We start from the raw sequence: 18,252 nt of genomic DNA, 5'->3' as shown, positions 1-18,252 counted from the left end.
TCCACTGATAGTCACAATCATTCACACATGCACCTACACACCAATAGAGGCAGCTGCCATGCAAGGCACTTAATCCATCCGTTGGAAGTAATCTGGGGTTCAGTGTCTTGCTCAAGGACACTTCCATTTGTGGATGGGGCGGGAGGGGGGATATCAAACCTGCAACCTTCCAGTTGAGAGACAACCACTCTACCAACCGAGCCACAGTTGCATCAATGTACAATTTATGAGAAGGATCATTACACTTTCATCACAAAATCATTATCCATATTTAGATGTTCAAAAGATACACTGACTTTTATTTATCACTAAAATCTTCATTTATTACATTAAATTAAATTACACTTGTAATAATCTTAAAGTAAATCACGATATAATATTTGCCTCAGTTATTTTGATAGTAATATTCTATAAATCACTGCTAAAAGTAACACACACCATTGATAATCGAGGTTCGTGTTTGAATTTAAATTTTTCTGAACCTATTTTATAACTCCGAACAGGTTATGAGAGAGAATTTCTGACCAGAATTAAATGATGGTTCCATTTACAAACTAATTCAATTCACAACAACAAAGCAGCATAATGTGTTTAGTCTGCCCAATCAATGGGTTTTTATTAAGTTTCCAGCAACAGATCCATTTAATTCACAGTGAGAGTTCAACACGTTCCCATTTGCATACACTACAACCTTTCATGCAGTACTGTGCAGAGCTTTGTTTCTCAGAGTGTTCTTCTCTCGCTAAAGGTGAAGTAAGAGAGAAGATGCACACTTTTTTTCTTTTTTGGTTTATCTCTTCATACAAAGTGCTGTAAGGAGAGAAAAGAGAGCACACTCTGCTGCACCAGTTCTCCTCAGTCGACTTGCTCCATCCATCCTTTCTGTGGATTCAGTCCTTCTCTGTGTCTTCTGTCACCTCATAGACGTAGACGTTATTCCCTGTTCCTCAGTTCTTCCTGTTTTCCAGTGGAATTGGGGCCATTCTGACGACTCTTCTGATTTCTAAACCTCTGAACTGTGTTTAACCTTTGTCCTGTACTGCACACATGCACGCTCTTTATACTGCAGAATACAACAAGGCAAATATATGTTGAACGACAAACATTGCAGGTTCTCTTGCATTGCCTTTGCTGACAGTTCTTTCTGCAATAATGTGGAAGAATAAAAGGCTAAAAGGTGATGAACAAATTACATTTTGTTGATATTTTATCGTTTACCTGCATAGATGGCTTCAAATACTACAAGACGAAGTTTGTGATAACAATACAGTCTCTGTCAAATTTCCTCCCAAAAGGCACGTGTAGAGATGGAGAAACGTTGGCAAGTCAGTGAGCATGTACAGTACGAGCAGTACCTGAGGTCAAGCTTCTATAGGTGGTTGGTAATCTTTGGTACAATCAGTTTGTTTTTGGTCAAGGTGCATGTACATGTCATTACATCCGCCACAGTAGGTCTGTGCCTGCTCCACTAACACCAGCAGCTAGTCTTCTCTGTGAAGCTTATTGGCGTCCTCCACCCCCTCGGTGTGCGGTGGCGCAGCGTTCCTGCTGCCCGTCCTGCGGTGTCGCCTCGGCCGGTGCTCCGAGAACCAGTTGGAGACGGTCATGGCGAGGCGCAGGAAGCCCAGGCTGATGCAGTGCACCTCCGAGGTGATAGGGATGTCGGAAAAGAGGGCGTGGTCCCGACACATGAGGGCGCTGCTGCACTCGAAGTCTTTGACGACGTTGAGGATCTCCTGACGCTCCGTCTGCCTCATCATCCCGCGGACGTTCAGCAGGGTGGAGACGTGCTTCTTCCTGTAATGAGGAAGGATACGGGGAGGAAGGAGGGGGGACAGACGGGTGTTAATGGCAATCGGGTCTGTTTGGTGCCATCGAAAGGTGTCATGACTCTGAGTAACACTCACAACTCAGTGACTCACAGGCGCTCTTTCTGGAAGTCAAACTACCGGTAATAATTTGGTTTGACGTAACTGAGATGAAACAATTGATAGGACACATCTGTTTCTGTTTCTTTGGAGGTGGAAAATTGTCTCTTCGAGATCCCCCCCCCCCCCCCCCCCCCTCCCCCCCCAAAAAAAAAGAGGAAGAAAATAATCAACTGCTAAAAATGAAGTGAGTCTAAATTAAACTACTCAACCTCTTCTGGACTGGAAATGAATCACATTCATGAGTTGAATCCCAAAGTAGAAAATCTAACTATAAAACAAGCTTGTGGGGCTGAACTGTTTTACAAAACAGTTTTGACAAGGTGGAGGATGCTCGACTGTTAATGTTGAACCTCCATAGTTTCTATCAAATGCACACACTATTTAAAATCACCAAATATTTTAATACTTAACATATGAAATCAAATTAGAAATACAGTGCAGAAGACATTTGGAGAGTTTGACATTTCTGTTAATTATAAATGTTATTTACATTTTGATGAGTCTTTGGAAATTTCCACAACTGACTCTACTATTTGCCAAATCCAGACCTTAATCTGATCTTAAAACATGTTTTTACTGAAAACATCAACAATTTTGCCTATAGACTTTTATTAGTCCCCACAATTATTAATGTCCTCATGTAAGTTGTATGAGACCACAGGAGGCCCTGGTAATTACACAAATACAGGAACACACACACACACACACACACACACACACACACACACACACACACACACACACACACACACACACACACACACACACACACACACACACACACACATTTATACAGCCTCACTTGAGGGGATCAGCTAAGTAGTAAACTAAAGTTGCTAACCAAGACATAATTGGTCATAAGACCACATCCATCAGTTTGTCAGCTGGTGAGCACAAGTACACCTGGACAGTGTCCAGTCTGTCACAGGACAAACACGGAGAGACAGATGACAATACACACTCACATTCACAGCTCGGGGCACCTTAAGTTCACCAGTTAACCTTTTGGGCTGTGGGAGGAAACCGAAGTACTCAGAGGAAACCCATGGGGAAAACATGCAAATTCCACCGAAAAAAGGCCCCGACCGGTATTTGAACCTGGACCTTCTCACACTGAGGCGAGAGCGCTAACTGCTTATACCACCGTGTGGCCCAAACACCACATCCTGTCACTTAAATATATTGTAAATAAACCAGTGTGGCGTCCTGCATTTTGAGCCCTGCAGAGTATGTTGTAAAAGACAGAACTAGTTTCTATTCATACCTTCCAGTTATCTTATTCAACAATTTCGCAACGTAAATTACACTGCTTGGATATTATATGGAACCTGTCAAACCAGTTGTCTACAGATGAATTAGCAAATATGATATGAGTCAATAATTGTACAGTTATCCTACATGGGAGGACTGATGAATACAAAATACAAACAAATAATAAAAATAACCTGTGTTCATACATGTCGACACTATTGAAATATTACTTTTCATATTTGTTGTCTATGTTTTTGGCAACGATATTGTTAATTGGTAAGATGGAGAAGAGCGAGAGCTGGAAGAACTGCTGGTATAAATCCAAGCTTAGGCCACATGAGAGAGAATAGATGCCTGCTAAACCTAAATGAATTCCCAAGAAAACTCAAAATCTCCTAAAATACCAGTGGGGGGGGGGGGGGGGGGGGGGGGGGGGGGCATGCAATAAATAGTCAAGCCATGAAGCAGTGACTTAGCATGCCGCCTCCAGGCTGCAGTACCAATATTTTGCACTCCCTTCCACGCCCTGCCCTCTTTGATTCTCAGTATGGCACCAGTCTGTCTCCTGCAGGGTGGCAGGAACCGGAAGTACTCGGCAGCAGCTTCCTGTCTGCCCCTCGGAGGGCCCTGCGTCACGCCGGGGCTCGTAGGTCACCAGCCGTCACCTGAGTCTCAATGTGAACACAAACAGGCTGGGAGCCCCCCCCCCCCCCGAGGCCTCGGTGCCGCATCCATTCTCAAAACAGACCCGCGCTGCTCTCCAAAAATAGCAAAGTTAATGTAGTTATGTTTCCATGCCCCCTTTTCCTTGTTTTGATCCATTGTGACAAAAAAATAGCTCATACATAGTCTCACATTTTCTTGCTTGGGCTCGGGGCCAAAGACAACACGGGGAATGTGTGGCAGTAAGCAGAAAAGAAACGGCGCCTTTGGGGAACTGGTGCAGAGAGGATCCGCTTTCCGACGTGTTTCCCGGTAGCAACAGCAATGTCTGATTAGTCTTTATTCTGGCAAAGGGCCTTACCGTATATCAGGAAACTCTTTCACCAGGACGGCCACCTCCATCTGGATGGAGGGCGTGTCCTCCAGGAGAATGATGTCAGCGAGGTGGCAGATGATGCTGTCCAACCAGGACGAAGTCGATTCCTGAAGCACCAAGAGGGAAAACAATCACTATCAAACCATCCCAAGACAAAATCTGAACCAACCGATGCAAGTGGGAGGAAGATGCTGTATGATCTGGATGTTAGCTGAACTTACGTCAGTTAGTGAAGGGACACGCGCCACATTTTGAAAACTACTGAATTATATTGTTATACATAGAAATTATGTTATTTTCGAGCATCTTGCGCATGGTAGATATTTAAAAAAAAAAGACAAAACCAGCATTATATTTCTAGAGTCTGTCCAAGAGAAATTCCGAATTTAGATTTTTTTTTTTTACGTTTCTATCGTTTGGAGTGGACTTTAGTTACCAAGTACCGTAATTTCCGGACTATAAGCCACTACTCTTTTCACACGCTTTGAACCCTGCAGCTTAGTTATTGATTTTTATGGCTTAACGAGATTCATGCTGTCGATACATGGGTGATGCATTCAGGTGCGTCACGTAACTCCAACTTTTCTTTTTTTCCTTTTAAAATTTGGTGGGTGCAGCTTATATTCAGTCTTAAATTACGGTAATTCTGCATTTGTTTGTTTGCTTTTAGCTTTTCCAACGTCAAGACCGATTTCAGCCAAAATTAAAATGATAATATTCCACAATAAAGATGATGATTTTGTGAGAATATCAAGCAGAACAGAAGTTAAAAAGAACAAATGCATGTAGAAGATGTGAAAAAGCTGAAAGTGTGTCTGCGGGATGAATTACTGAAATTTGTTGTTCCCCAACGGGGAGGCTCAGACAGACGATGACTCCACTGGTGGAATTTCCACTAAAGACTGAGTTCCCCGAGAGGTTTTTATAACCTGGAGAAACTTCCTGAGGAGGAAATGCAGCTTTTGCTAACATTTCCCACTTTACGTTGATGGCGAGTTCCTGAGGTGGGAAGTGGAGCTGAAGAGAGCTTAAAGAGGTTTTACAGCTCAAACCTTCAGAACAGCTTCATAACTTCAGTTGGGATTTCAGTTTTCATTTTGAAGGACTTCTGTTATTTTACTTTTATTTCCTTATCTGACAGCAGCATTATGTGAATTTCAATGGAACAAAGAAAAAGCTTTAAAAAGTGTCCTGTACATTTCACTAAATCAAGACTGTGTTCATACTTTCAGTTTCTGAGGTTAATACCTCCGAATGCCAGATTTGAGTCGTTTACCAAGAATAATACAGATCCTGTCTATTTTTCCGTCATCTTGTTTTTCCTACAAAATCCCAGGAAAAAGAAAACTGAATTCTTTGGCTCGGAATTCACTAAAAATAACTAAACCTTTTTTAGACAACCATTAAAAACTCATCCCCCCTGCAACCCCCCCGTTTCCACGGACACCTCATCCTCTGCTCCTCGGTGAAAAAAGGCCATCAAGGCCGTCCCAGAGCCACATCAAAGCAGGCCAGCTGACAGGAACGGGAAGTTCCTTCCGAACACAGCGGCTTCCTGTTGTCAGCCGAGGTGACGGACACTTGTTTGAACTCGCACACAGAAAGGGGGCAAATGCCACGCTGTCAGACCTCGTTGTTTTACACCCTCTTCCCCTCTCTGGCAAGTGCTAACGTAAGCCCGGTTCATCCATCTCCATCTCACTGACGGCAGCCATTTTTCAGAGTTCACTCCTGTATCAACACTGTCTGAGTTATTCCTGACCTAGGAAGTTCCCGGGTCGGGCTCCATTCACCGCTATCACACTCTGCATCCCCGGCCAGCTCGGCTCCGGGTTTCTAACAATCAGCAGTTTGGGATCAGTCGATGCTCGTGCTCCCCGAGGAACAAAACCATCACTTCTGCTTTTCAATGCTTTTCACCTTCTTTAAGTTCACACATACCAGAGATAAACATCTGGAAGATGAATGTTTTTCACACTAATATCTGTCTAACTTCATATTTAAATCAGGTCTCCACAGAATCTATTGTTTGGAATGAGATGTCAAATGCAATTTTATATTTTTCATTTGCCCAATATATATATTTTTTGCAATAGAACACAGACAACATAAAAGATGTCAAAGGCAAGCAATTTGACAATTATATCAAAAAAATAAGGTAATTTATTATGATAGCAGCAACACATTTCATAAAGTTGCTTATTACTCCAGTAATATTATCTAGAATAAGAATAAAAATGTTAAAGGGGCAAAATATCTCTTAATTTCTCTGAAAGAACGACACTGAGAAATTGTGTACCTTTTAGTCATTATAAAACACATTCTTCAACCGGGATGTTGGAGATCTTAGTATTTAGTTCATAATATCGTCAGTCCATCTTGAGAATCAGTATTAAATCTGTTTGTCCAAAGAAGAAGGCTGATTGTCAGTGTATGTTGGTATATATGTGGATGTTGACGACAATCAAATCAAATTAATTCTTCAAAAAATTGTCAATATTCAAAGAGTCCAAAGTTCATTTCAGAGAACTGAGTTTTTAAACGTGATCTTCAGAGGTATCATCCATTTCTGTTCATTAAACAGTTACAATCCTAAATAAGATTTGCACCCATCACAACAGCGTCTTCCTCAAAACTGCACCCCGGGCAGTTTTTACCTACAGAAAACGTGGAGATTCATAAAAGCCTCCATCAGACAAGAATGGGACGGCTTTCTTCTCTCACAACTGCAGAAACTTGTCTTGTTAAGATCAAATTGTAGAGATCAGATTTTTTTGAGAAAAACACTCAAGATTAAAAGACCCCCAAAAATGTATTGACCTTGACTGAGGAAGCCAATGCAAAGAGGAAACGTCCAGTGTTTTGTGTCTAAAAAGCAGACTCACCAGATCCTTAAAGAGTCCTTTGAGCTGCTTGGCCTCATCCTGCAGACGGAAAGCCATCCTCTTCCTCATCTTAGAGGATGTGCAGATGACCCGTCCACGCATGATGGCTCGGACATACTCCACCAGGACCCGCCGGTGCACCTCGCCCACCATCGTCTGTCAGCCACAGCAATGAGAACTGATCAACTTTCATACGGTTACTGCAGAGGGCTCAGACATGTGGATTCAATTCGATTTGATTCAATTCAGCTCAATTATATTTGTAATGTGCCAAATTCAACAGTCATTTCAAGGCACTTTTACAGAGAAAAAACAACAATTCCACATGAGCAAGCATAAGCAATGGTGGGAAGTAAAATCTCCCTTTCAAGGGAGCAGAACCAAGAGACTTGCTGCTGTTAAGCTTTTGGTTCTGGGAGGAGGCAGGGATTCTCCATTATATTCCGCAGACAGCGATCCACTAGTTGCAGACGGATCACCACCAGATTTGACTGATCACACAGTTTTGTTTTGTTTTGTTTTGTTTTGTGTCTACCTGGTAGGGTGGAGAGTCCATCCTCCTGAACTTCTTGAAGTGCTGCTTGATGATGGCTTCGATTGCCTCGAAGGCCTCTGTGTTGTTCAGCCATTTCCTCTTGATGAGTTTGTCAAAGAAAGGCTGGAACGACAACAAACGGCGCTCAGATATACAAAGTTAAGTACAGTATATTAAAACACTTAAGTGCCTGTTTTCTTTTTCCACTTGCACTCCTCATTGATGATTTATGATTCACATTGAGGAATAACTGTTACTAAAACCATTTTTATTAATCAACTTTATCTATCAGGTTTAACCACTTGACTGTTCTACTCCCATTACATTGTCTTCTTTTAAACCAGGGTAAAGAAAAAATATTTTACTTCAAATTTATTGTCATGTGGACGTTTCTGTGATTTTAAGGTTTCCATAAAAGGTTAATTAATCTGAACAAATCCTGAATTAATCAGGAAATGCGAATGAAGCTCATTTCATTAAATGGTTGTATACTGATGATATATTGCCGTTCAAGGGTGTTAACAGATGGGCTTCCTCTTAAAACGTTGACACGCAGACTTTTGATACCTTAAGTATGCTACTAGTAGATATAATGATAATCATTCGTACATATGTAATGGGGATAGTTTTGTACTCTGAACTTTGCAGGGTTGTGAAACCTCTCAGTCTTCAAGCATTTCTTAATTCTCAATTTCAATGACAATTTGAGTTTGCAGATAAGGGAGTTCTCCATGTCCCTGCATAAATCAGGTGTGAACTCGTCCTCACCCTGATGTGCTCAAACAGCCTGTCGGTCAGAACCCGGACCGACTGGTTGATGATCCTGTCCAGTGAGGAGTTGGCCCTCTGCGCTGACTCCTCGCTGCCCTGTGGGTCACACTGCCTGCAGCGCTCCACAAAGGACCTGCAGGTTACACAAATCACATCAGGAAGCTTTCAGTATTCACTACAAGTCTCTCTGAACATATCCAGGTCACTGGGGTCACTGTTGCTGTTTGTTTACCTGAGAGGGGGGCAGCAGTTGACCAGAGCGATGGTCCTGGAAACATATCCGTCCCCTCGATCTCCAAATTCTGCTTGAGTGTCATGAAACATCTCCACCTTCCTCTGGAAACTTGATAAACATAAAGACGTCGTGAGAATCGTCTGATAGATATGAAGTGTGTATAGAAAATACCTCGCTGTAGATGCTCTTCCAGCCCTTTGTATTTGTTTTGTGGTTATTATTGTAACTGATGTAATTCGGTGACCCACTTGCACAAACTCACCTGTACAGAAAGTCAGCCAATCCGATGAGACTACAGCGAGCTACTCTCGCTCCGAGAAACTGATTCACCGATGTGGATCTGTCCAAGTCCACCTTCAGCCTCTGGAATGGAGAAAGACAAGAGTAATTATCTCCATATAGCCCTGCCAGTCCAAGAGTAGTGTACCCACACTGTGGGAATACTGTGAGGTTGTGTTGTACCTGGATGACTGAGCGGGCCAGGTGTGACTGATATTCTTCTATGTGCAGAGATTGCGCCCATCGCCTCTCCTCTTCATCCAGGACCTGAATCAGTTCTGTTGTTACCTTGTCCTAATAGTTAGAGCATGACATTAAAATTGGTCTTTTCAGATTTCTAAAGAATTAAATGCTGAAGAAACAATTTGCTCACCCTGACTATACTGATGCAGTCTTGCTCCAGTCGGTCCACTGTTTCTTGAGGGACAATCGGTTCCAGTGTTGAGTAGTTGATGGGTGTGGTGGTGCCAATGGTTCCCAGAACATCCCTGAAAGAAAATGACCAATGGATATAACACAACTCATCATTGCATTGGAGCATCCCATAAACATCCTGCCATCGCCAACCTGTTGTAGATGTTGTAGAACCAGTCAAGTAGAGAGTAGACGTCGGTGATCTGCAGTGGGCCGCAGGTAATGGTCCGGAGACGCTTGGCTACCGCGCGATGGTAACTCTCCACATACACCTGGAAGGCAGCAAACTCCTCCGGGTAAATGGAAATGGCATTCCTCCTGGCTGCGTCCAGGTCATCCACCATCCGGCTCCTCAGGCGCTCCAGGTACGAGGCCAGCTGGCCGGCCTGGGTGTCCATCTGGTGTGGGAGGCTCCAGTCGGCAGCCTCTGCCACTGCCAGCCTCCATTTCACTTTCAGCCGCCGGGGACGCTGACTGGGCTGCACCAGGGGGGGCTCTCGTTCAAGCTTGCTCTCCTCTCTCAAAGACCAGGCGGCGTCTGCATGCTCCTCCTGCTGAATCACCAGCACCACCAGGCCCAGATTGGGGCCGGCGCTGGGCTGACGGAGGGACTCGCGCACTACATCCCACATTTCCTTCTGCAGCGCTTCATACAGGAGCTCCACGTCCTTCGCCTTTCTGCGACTGGAGTCCAGCGTCGCATTGGAGCTGAGGGACTCGTCCAGGGACACGGATGATAACGGGAACATGCCTGGAGGGGTGCTGGGGCACAGGGGCGGGGTGAGGCTGGGGGTGGAGGTGGCTGGCAGGAGAGCCAGCAGCTCACACTCTCGCTCCAGCTCCTGGATGTGTGTGTCAGCGAGCAGAAGGTCCCTGTGGTTGACCAGCTGTAAAATCTCCAGAACTGTGGGGGGCAAGAAGGAAACAGGAGTTTATTTTGCAACAGTAACAAGACACAGGGGACCAGCAACACAGAGGCTGGAGGGGCTTGTTGGTTTTCAGTTCATGTGTGTGCATGAAAATCTGGGTTACATGTTCCTCATTCTATACATTCTTCTCCTAATAGCGAGGTTCCTGTAGAGTCTGCAAACAGAGGATTGGTTGAACTTCTATCTGAAGGACGCTGGGGTTTAGGAGGAAGTCTGGTCATTTCCTGGTTTCACAGTCTGCTTGAGCGTGAACCCAGTGACTCAGGGGTCTGGAGACCTCTCGTTCTCATCAGGGAGTCAATAAATGAGAGGAAGCACTGCTGAGGTTGGACCAGCAACAGTAAGGTCTCCCACCCTCACTTCATAAGCAAACAGTCGTATATGAAGACGTACGGTCAGCTGGAGAGACTGATCGGTCTCGTAGACATAAATGATCGATGTTCCTCATTGAAAAGCACCGACTGAATCAGGTTAGAATGTCAAAGAGCCATGAAGATCATTGAAAACTAACTCAAGTTGTCCAGTAAACACACAGATAACGAGGGGATCAGACAGATGAATGAAAGATTCTCTCTCATGGCACAGTAAGATCGCAAGTGTTTCACAAAATGCAACTTCTCAGGTGAAGGACATCAGTTAACAGATTCTCACGTTTCACGTCCATCGATCTGAAAGTTGATGTTTGACCAGGAACTAAACCTTTTGATTGGATGAAAAATCAGTGAATCCACTGTGCTCTAGTCAAGATCAAGTCAGGAGAGAAATGGATTTGACCTCTACTGAAGTTGGGTAGTGTGAAAGGATTCCACTCTCCCGGTGACTTTCAACTGCTTTAGCAGCTCCTTTACGTTGTTATTCACATTCATGGATTCATAGCAACAGTGACAGCTGCCATGGAAGGAGCTTAAATCTGACATCCATTCATTGGGAACAATTTGGGGTTCAGGGTTTTGCTCTAGGACACTTCGACAGATGAGGGATCAAACCTAAAACTTTCCGATTGAGAGACGACAAGCTCTACCAATTGATCCAGACCAAGTCTCGAAGCATGTGCTTGAATGTCTTTAGACGTCTTAATTTCCATGGGAAGTTAAGAAGGGGAATTTTGGAAATATTCATCAAATCAATTTTGTTTTGTCGCTGCATTGTAGAAACAATTTAATTCAACACCCTTAACATTTATATGTGGTATTGTGGTATGTGGTATTTTTAAGTTAAACATTAATAATGCATCAAATTTGGTAAACATATTGTCACATAATGTCATCAGCACTTACTTCACTTTACAGGTTCGAATAGTCTTGTGCTCTGGGCTCCAAACTTTAGTCCAAAATTCTACAAATCATGAAACCATTCCTCCATCATGATGGCATAGGAATGAGATATCCAACTGTACTTGCATGAAATCCGGTTGTTTTAGCCCTGGATTATGCTAAAATATATTTAGACAACTATATTTAACTTCCCTATGAAGAGCTAAACTTCAATTTAGTAAAATCCTGGTTTATTCCCATACATTCCCCTTAATTCCCATAGAAAGTGTCCAACTTAGAGAATTCCTGAAAATGTGCAACTCTGCCTGGGACAGAAATGTTCACGTCATGCAGTGAGTTTCGGGGGCTTCGTCAGTGACGTCTGTTTCAGGAGACGTTTGAAGCAAATCTCACAAAACCATATCGGGGAGAGGATTTTCAAAAAGTTCACCAAACTTGTAGATTGAAAGTTTACTGAGATGTGAGGGACAATTCTAATGTTTAATCCTGAGTGAATGCTGATCTGGCCTGTGCATACTGTTTATTCAGCTGTTTTAAAGCAGAGCTTTCCACCTTACTTGCATTTACAGTTACTGAAAACAGAAATATGGAGCCTTGCAAATGTTCCATTATATAAACTGTCAGGTTGAAAAAAAGAAATAGAAAGTGTGCAAATTCAGGAGAGAGGACGTCTCTTCATGTTCTGAAATCTTCTGCTTGTTCTCGCTTTCTGTTTTTATTAGATGTTTTAAACAGAAACTGTAACTGGTTCTTATTTATGCTTGTGATGAAAACCTTGTGGAAGCTTCCTCTGTCATTCCGCCCGGGCTCCGGGCCAGGATCACCCATGATTACCTGAGAGAGGCTCTCGTTTTTTCACCACAGGTTCGTCCTCGTCCGTTTCCTCCTCGGTCTCCTGGGAGGCTTTGTCTGACATGGATTCCCTCTTCAGCTTGCCCAAGCTGATCCTGAGGAAGGAGGGTCGCCTGGAAGCCTCCGCCTCGCTGACGGCACTCAGGTCCCCGCAGGGCAGACTCTCCCGCCGCTCCTCTTTGCGTCGACCCGTGAAGCTGCGCACAACCCACAGCAACAACACACAACACAGTTGACGAGCTGTGAGCCACAATGGAGGGAATCGGAGTGTGTGAGGTGAGCGTTCGCACCGCTGGAAATGTGTGTGTGTGTGTGTGTGTGTGTGTGTGTGTGTGTGTGTGTGTGTGTGTGTGTGTGTGTGTGTGTGTGTGTGTGTGTGTGTGTGTAGCTATGTTTGGAATGCCACACACCGCCGCCGCGGACAACGGTTAAAAATAGTCCCATTCAGCGAGCACAGCAAGTACACATTATGTCAGTGACAAACAAAGAAGGTTCCGTAGATCAACAGGTTGCTGTTCCACATTACATAACCAAACAGGAAATAAACACACTATATGCTGTTCGATTAGTGACCTGCACTGGCAGCAAGGGGCTTTCCGCTTCTGGAACTCTTCTCTAGGGCCAATTTGGAAGCTTCAAAATGTAGAAATTCTTTCATTTCTTTACTTTATTGATTAGAATAAATCAGAATAGAATCCGAACCCAAAAGAAAGACTGTCTTTAGCTCTTTGGAAGATAGAGAAGTGAGTTTTGCCATGAGCTTTTGGTTCTACAGCGAGTATCTTCACACATAGAAACACACAGGTAGAGTTGCTCGTTCCTTCCCTCCCTCATCCCTCCTTACCGGAGCAGCGTCATAATTCCCTCCGAGCTCCTGCGCAGTCCTTTCCTTCTCTCCCCCCTCTCTGCAGGCAGCGTGTTGGAGTCTCCGGGGCTGTAGTGGGGAGAGCTATGGCCCCACACATTGCGTCCTGATATGCGGAGCCCCTTCCCCAGTTTCCCCAGAGTCTTGAGTGGCGACACTCCGCAGATCCGCTCCAGGGTTCCCCTCAGCGGCTTCGCCTTGGGGTTTCCGGCGCCGTGCCGCTCTGCGTTCACCTCGTTTTCCTCCTCCTCCCCGTCGCGGGAGGACCGGAGCTGGAGGTTACCCCTGACCTCCCCCATGATGAGGCCCAGGTCGCCGCCGTTACGCTCGTCCTCGTCCAGGTCCACGTCCTCGAAGGGATTCAGGCTCTTGTTTATGTCCTTCAGGTGGTTCAGGTCGTTGAGGTCGTTCAAGTCCCGGAGGTCCAGGTCCAGGCGGGGCAGGATCAGCTCCCCGTTGACTCTGGGGAACTCGTGGCAGCTCTTGGACCTTCCCGGGAGCTTCTTCAGAATGGGCATGGCGGCAACTTGTGATTGAACAAACTGCAACACATGAGAAGCGAGTAAATCATCCGATCATTTCACCAAACTCATCTTTGGACACATGAAGTCGTGACTGAAACCATGAAGCTGAAATGACCACATGACTGTGTCTCGTCCCTGTTTGACTGACGACTCCACTCAGTAAATGACAGTTGACGATTGTTTTTTCCGGCCGTTTGTCAGACGTGCGACAGTTTATGTAACCCGAATCCAAAACATCCTTTCACATGCAGGTTATGTAAGGAACTTAACTCAGCAAAGAGGAAATAAGTCTTCAAAATATTGCTGCGACGACACGTGCTGAACAAAAAAACACTTATATACCGAGAGAGAGAGAGAGAGAGAGAGAGAGAGATTACATCGACACAGTCCTTCATGTTTGTCCTCCAGTCTGCCAATGAGAAAAGACTTTGGATGAGGATTTGTGTTTCTTTTACCAATATGAGCAGAAATGTGAATAAAAATTCGATATATAAACAGCTCACAGGTTCAACACGAGGCCGAGGAGCAATTCAGAGTCACCAATGAACCCAGAGAGCTCGGGGCAGAGACATGGAGGCAAAGGGAAAACATGCAAACTCCATAAAGAAAAACCTGCAGGTTCAATCCAGGAACATTCCTGCAGCGGTAATTACCACTGGACGTTCCCTTATTTCCAACGGTTTCGGTTCAATCTGTGAAAATGAGAAAAGATCAAACTCAACTCACCGAAAATTCAGTGAGTGATTCAATCACGTACGGAATTTAAACATTAAACACCAATTTTAAAACCGAGTAAATCAGAGTGTTGTTTTCAAAAAGGAGCTGAATTTTCTTCATGAGCTGCCATTTAAATCTGATTTTGACTCAAATTACCAGATTTCTTTCAACAGAGAAAAAGATGTTTCTTCAATAAATCTCTTTTGTTTTAATATAAACTCATAGATGTTTGTTTTCTGTCATTTGTTCCAAATGTAGTAAAGTTTAGGCTGGTTAAACACTGCAAAGGAATATAGTTTAATGGAACTATAAACAATTACAATGATTACCAGCATCGAGGATTGAAGCTGGTTGAATTAAAGTATTAGATGACAAACAGGAGTGTGAAAGCAAACTTTATAATCGTATGTACTATGACAGAGGAATATAAAAAGTAAATATATACAAGAATATGTTGATTACTTCTGAGTTGCGTTTTCCACAAATTGTTTGCTCCCAAACCTGCACTAACATGAAGACGTGAGCAGTGCTGTGGTCTGTAATGTGCTTTCAGAGCGACGGAGGTTGGATGACCCTCCAATCCTGCCATCTAAAGTCCAGTTTGATGAACTGAATGATTCAGACTTTGTCCCCTGGAGCTCGTTCGGCGTGTTACTGTCCAGCGCAGCAGCAGGAAACACAAAGAGGAACTCTCGCCATCAGAAAATAAAAAGACTTGAGGTAGCAAACACGACACGGGGGGATTATTTTATCATACATATGAAAGAGAAGATGTAAGAACTTCTTGAGCCATTCATAGTTTAGATTTAAAATCTGAATCTTTGAGGTGATGATACGTCCCAGTCAGGATCAACCTGAGTGGATTTAATATGTGCTCATCACTCTCATGCTCATTTCTCTTTTTTAAATTCAGATTCGAGTTCATAGTGACGAACTAACTGGGATCTCTTGCACTCTGTGATAAGTAGTAGTTTGTTTTTTTTGCAGTGTACACTTTCCCTGCAGCGTAATAAAAACAACAACAAATAACATGGCAAATTCATTTTGTTTTGTTGAATAAACAAAAAACTGCCAAATTGTTGACATGCACTGATCAGTGAAATTTTACTTTGTACTCAACTCTTATATTTAATTCACCCTTACAGAAAGATTTGCTTCCAACAGGATCAATAGAGTTCTAATCTAATGGAAACGTTTTTTTTTAATTATTTTATTGTTTATAAGTCTCTGTCACAGTTTTCTTTTGGTTCCTTAATTCCACACAATTCCTATAAAACACCTTATATAGGTCTAAAAATGCACCACAATCATGAAATTTCATATTTTGATCATGTTTTTTTGTCAACTTTCACATTTATCTTCCTGTTTGAAACCTTATTTAACAGACATCTTAGAGAAAAGATCAACTCCAGCTGCTAACATAACATCACATTCCCTTTTCCTCGACTATTTATACTATTTATACTCATTTATACTCATCTTACACTGTCCACACCCCATTTCACCCACTTTAGTCAATTTACTTGATATTATGTATATACCATATAGTCTATAATTATTACTCTTTTTTTACTATATTTATTTATTCATTTATTTTTATTCGATTTTATTCTATTGTCTGTCATTGTCCTGCTCAGTTGTAGTTGCCCAATTGCCCCTTGGGGATAAATAAAGTATTTTGAATTGAATTGAAGATGACCAAAAAACCCAAACAAAACTGTGGTTGATTCCACAACAGATCATATATGAAGGAAACGCTGACGAGCCTCAGTTTGATCTCAGAACAAAACTGTGATGATTTCAACAGTTTCTCCACATTTCAAGCCAGTTTGAGTGAAGAAAACAAAACACGCGTGGCCACCAGGTCCAGCTGGGCAGCAGATTAAAGCATAACACACACACTCTCACACACACACACATACACACACACATCGTGAGGCAATCAGCAGGTCCGAAGGAGTCAGATTCCTTCAGAATTAAAGCTTCAGTGCAGCGAGAAGAGACTCACCTGATGACGGCGCTTCGCTGTGTTTCAGTCCAGTGTCATCCTGGAGTGTGTTTGCTGAGCGAGCTGCCAGGCTGGGAAGTGTGTGTGTGTGTGTGTGTGTGTGTGTGTGTGTGTGTGTGTGTGTGTGTGTGTGTGTGTGTGTGTGTGTGTGTGTGTGTGTGTGTGTCTGAAAGTCCTCTGTGACTCAAGAGAGCAATGTGGCTGCCTGTGGTTTCCTGACGGACTCTATTGTGGTGGAAGGTGATATGTTTTCCTGAGGAAAGGCCCGTCCCGTCCTTTCTCCCCCTCCTACGCCACTCGACCTCCCCCCCAGCCATCACCCCCCCTTTATACACACACACACACACACACACACACACACACACACACACACACACACACACACACACACACACACACACACACCCGCACCCTGGAGACCCTGCTAATGACTCTAATTATACTATCTGTACAGAACATTCTGTAAGTTTTATTCAAGTGAATCACGGCTGAGTAAAAGGGACGATGAACTTGAGGGATGATTCAGCCTTGAGTAGAAATTCCTTTCTCTCGCCATCGACACTGTATTTTTCCTCAGCGGAAGACTTTAGGTGGACAGTTCTGAGCGGCGGCGGCAGCGGCGGCAGCTATACTGTCTGTGCTTTACTGCGCGGCCTCAAGGTCACCGGAGCCGTCCACAAAGAGCCCATCAGCAGGACAAAACAACTGAAGGATGGGACGCGCTGTATGACAGGAATGTTCGTGGACAGGTCAGGGCTGCACTGTGCTCTTTAGAGAAACAACAAAGCAAAGCGTCGGCCCAACAAGGTGCCGGTAAACAGCTTCTCCTGTCACTGCGGCTCCGAATCGCCACCCGGTGTGCAGAACACTGCAGGACATCCCGGCCTCATAAATACTCAACTTACTGTAATTAAGCAGGACTTTGGACGTGTATTTATGGCATGGAATGAGTCTCATCCTCAATTACAACTCATCCCATGTGATCTATTTTTAAATCCTTTATTGAGAATGCACATTTGTTTTAATCAAATAATAATTCATAACAGTGCGCCATCATGTTATCTGTTAAAGTATTCTCGTCTCCATTAAATTGTCTTTAAATCAATTCTTGAAATTTATTATTAAAAAAAATAGAAATTAAGTATAGAACTCGTTCTGACCTTTTCTCATGCTCCATCGTCATCTCGCAAAAGTACGTGCAAGAGTTTGACTGGCGACTGATCAAAAGGGGGCGCCGGGGCGCGAAGCGAGGCGCGAAGCTCTCCTCTCCTACTTTAAAGTAATAAATATGTACAAACATTGTTCAACATTACACAACATGAACAGTAAATGCCTCGACGTTCTCCAGATGAGCGGAATGATGTGAGTTTCCTCTTCAGACTGATCTTGGCTCTTCTACTCACGCGATGTCTCACGTTCACCCCTCTGTTACTTCACTCGCCCTTTCACTGCTTCACCAGTGATACTTTGAGTTCTGTCCTCTGAAATATTCAGTCCTTAATGATGAACAGCAGATATGAAAAGGAAAAATAAAGTTGAGGTCTTCTTTATTTATTTTTTTTATTTTTTACAGTTTTCTGGATATTTGGCAGATTTTGGCCCAAAAGGTTGCATGTTTGAAACCCCTGCTCTGTTGCTTGTCTGAGAAATTACAGGTGGATATTTTCAGCAGGTAAATATAACTAGCCAAACACAACTGACAATCCAATTACACACTTGTAGTATGTGGGTGTGTATCCAAAG

General features: G+C 43.5%; 1 protein-coding gene across 2 annotated transcripts; it reads right to left on the bottom strand.

Annotated features, from left to right (window-relative positions):
- Positions 1-584: 584 nt before the first annotated feature.
- On the bottom strand, positions 585-16,695 carry exoc3l2a (exocyst complex component 3-like 2a). Of its 2 annotated transcripts, XM_080483275.1 has the most exons (13): positions 16,510-16,695; positions 13,240-13,802; positions 12,378-12,592; positions 9,494-10,244; positions 9,300-9,414; positions 9,110-9,220; positions 8,910-9,010; positions 8,645-8,755; positions 8,410-8,545; positions 7,642-7,764; positions 7,107-7,262; positions 4,207-4,328; positions 585-1,797 (listed from the first exon to the last, which is right to left on the bottom strand). In XM_080483275.1, exons 2-13 carry the CDS (start codon positions 13,776-13,778, stop codon positions 1,482-1,484), a joined length of 2,796 nt encoding a protein of 931 aa, XP_080339401.1. In that variant the 5' UTR covers positions 13,779-13,802; positions 16,510-16,695; the 3' UTR covers positions 585-1,481. The 2 variants fall into 2 exon arrangements, with proteins under 2 accessions (XP_080339401.1, XP_080339402.1); XM_080483276.1 differs by lacking the exon at positions 16,510-16,695 and having other exon boundaries at positions 13,240-13,938.
- Positions 16,696-18,252: the final 1,557 nt, after the last annotated feature.

Source organism: Lipophrys pholis (assembly GCF_963383615.2).
Source record: "Lipophrys pholis genome assembly, chromosome: 16".
NCBI lineage: Eukaryota > Metazoa > Chordata > Actinopteri > Blenniiformes > Blenniidae > Lipophrys > Lipophrys pholis.
Note: the sequence above shows the minus strand (reverse complement) of the source record. Positions and strands in the feature narration are given on the sequence as shown.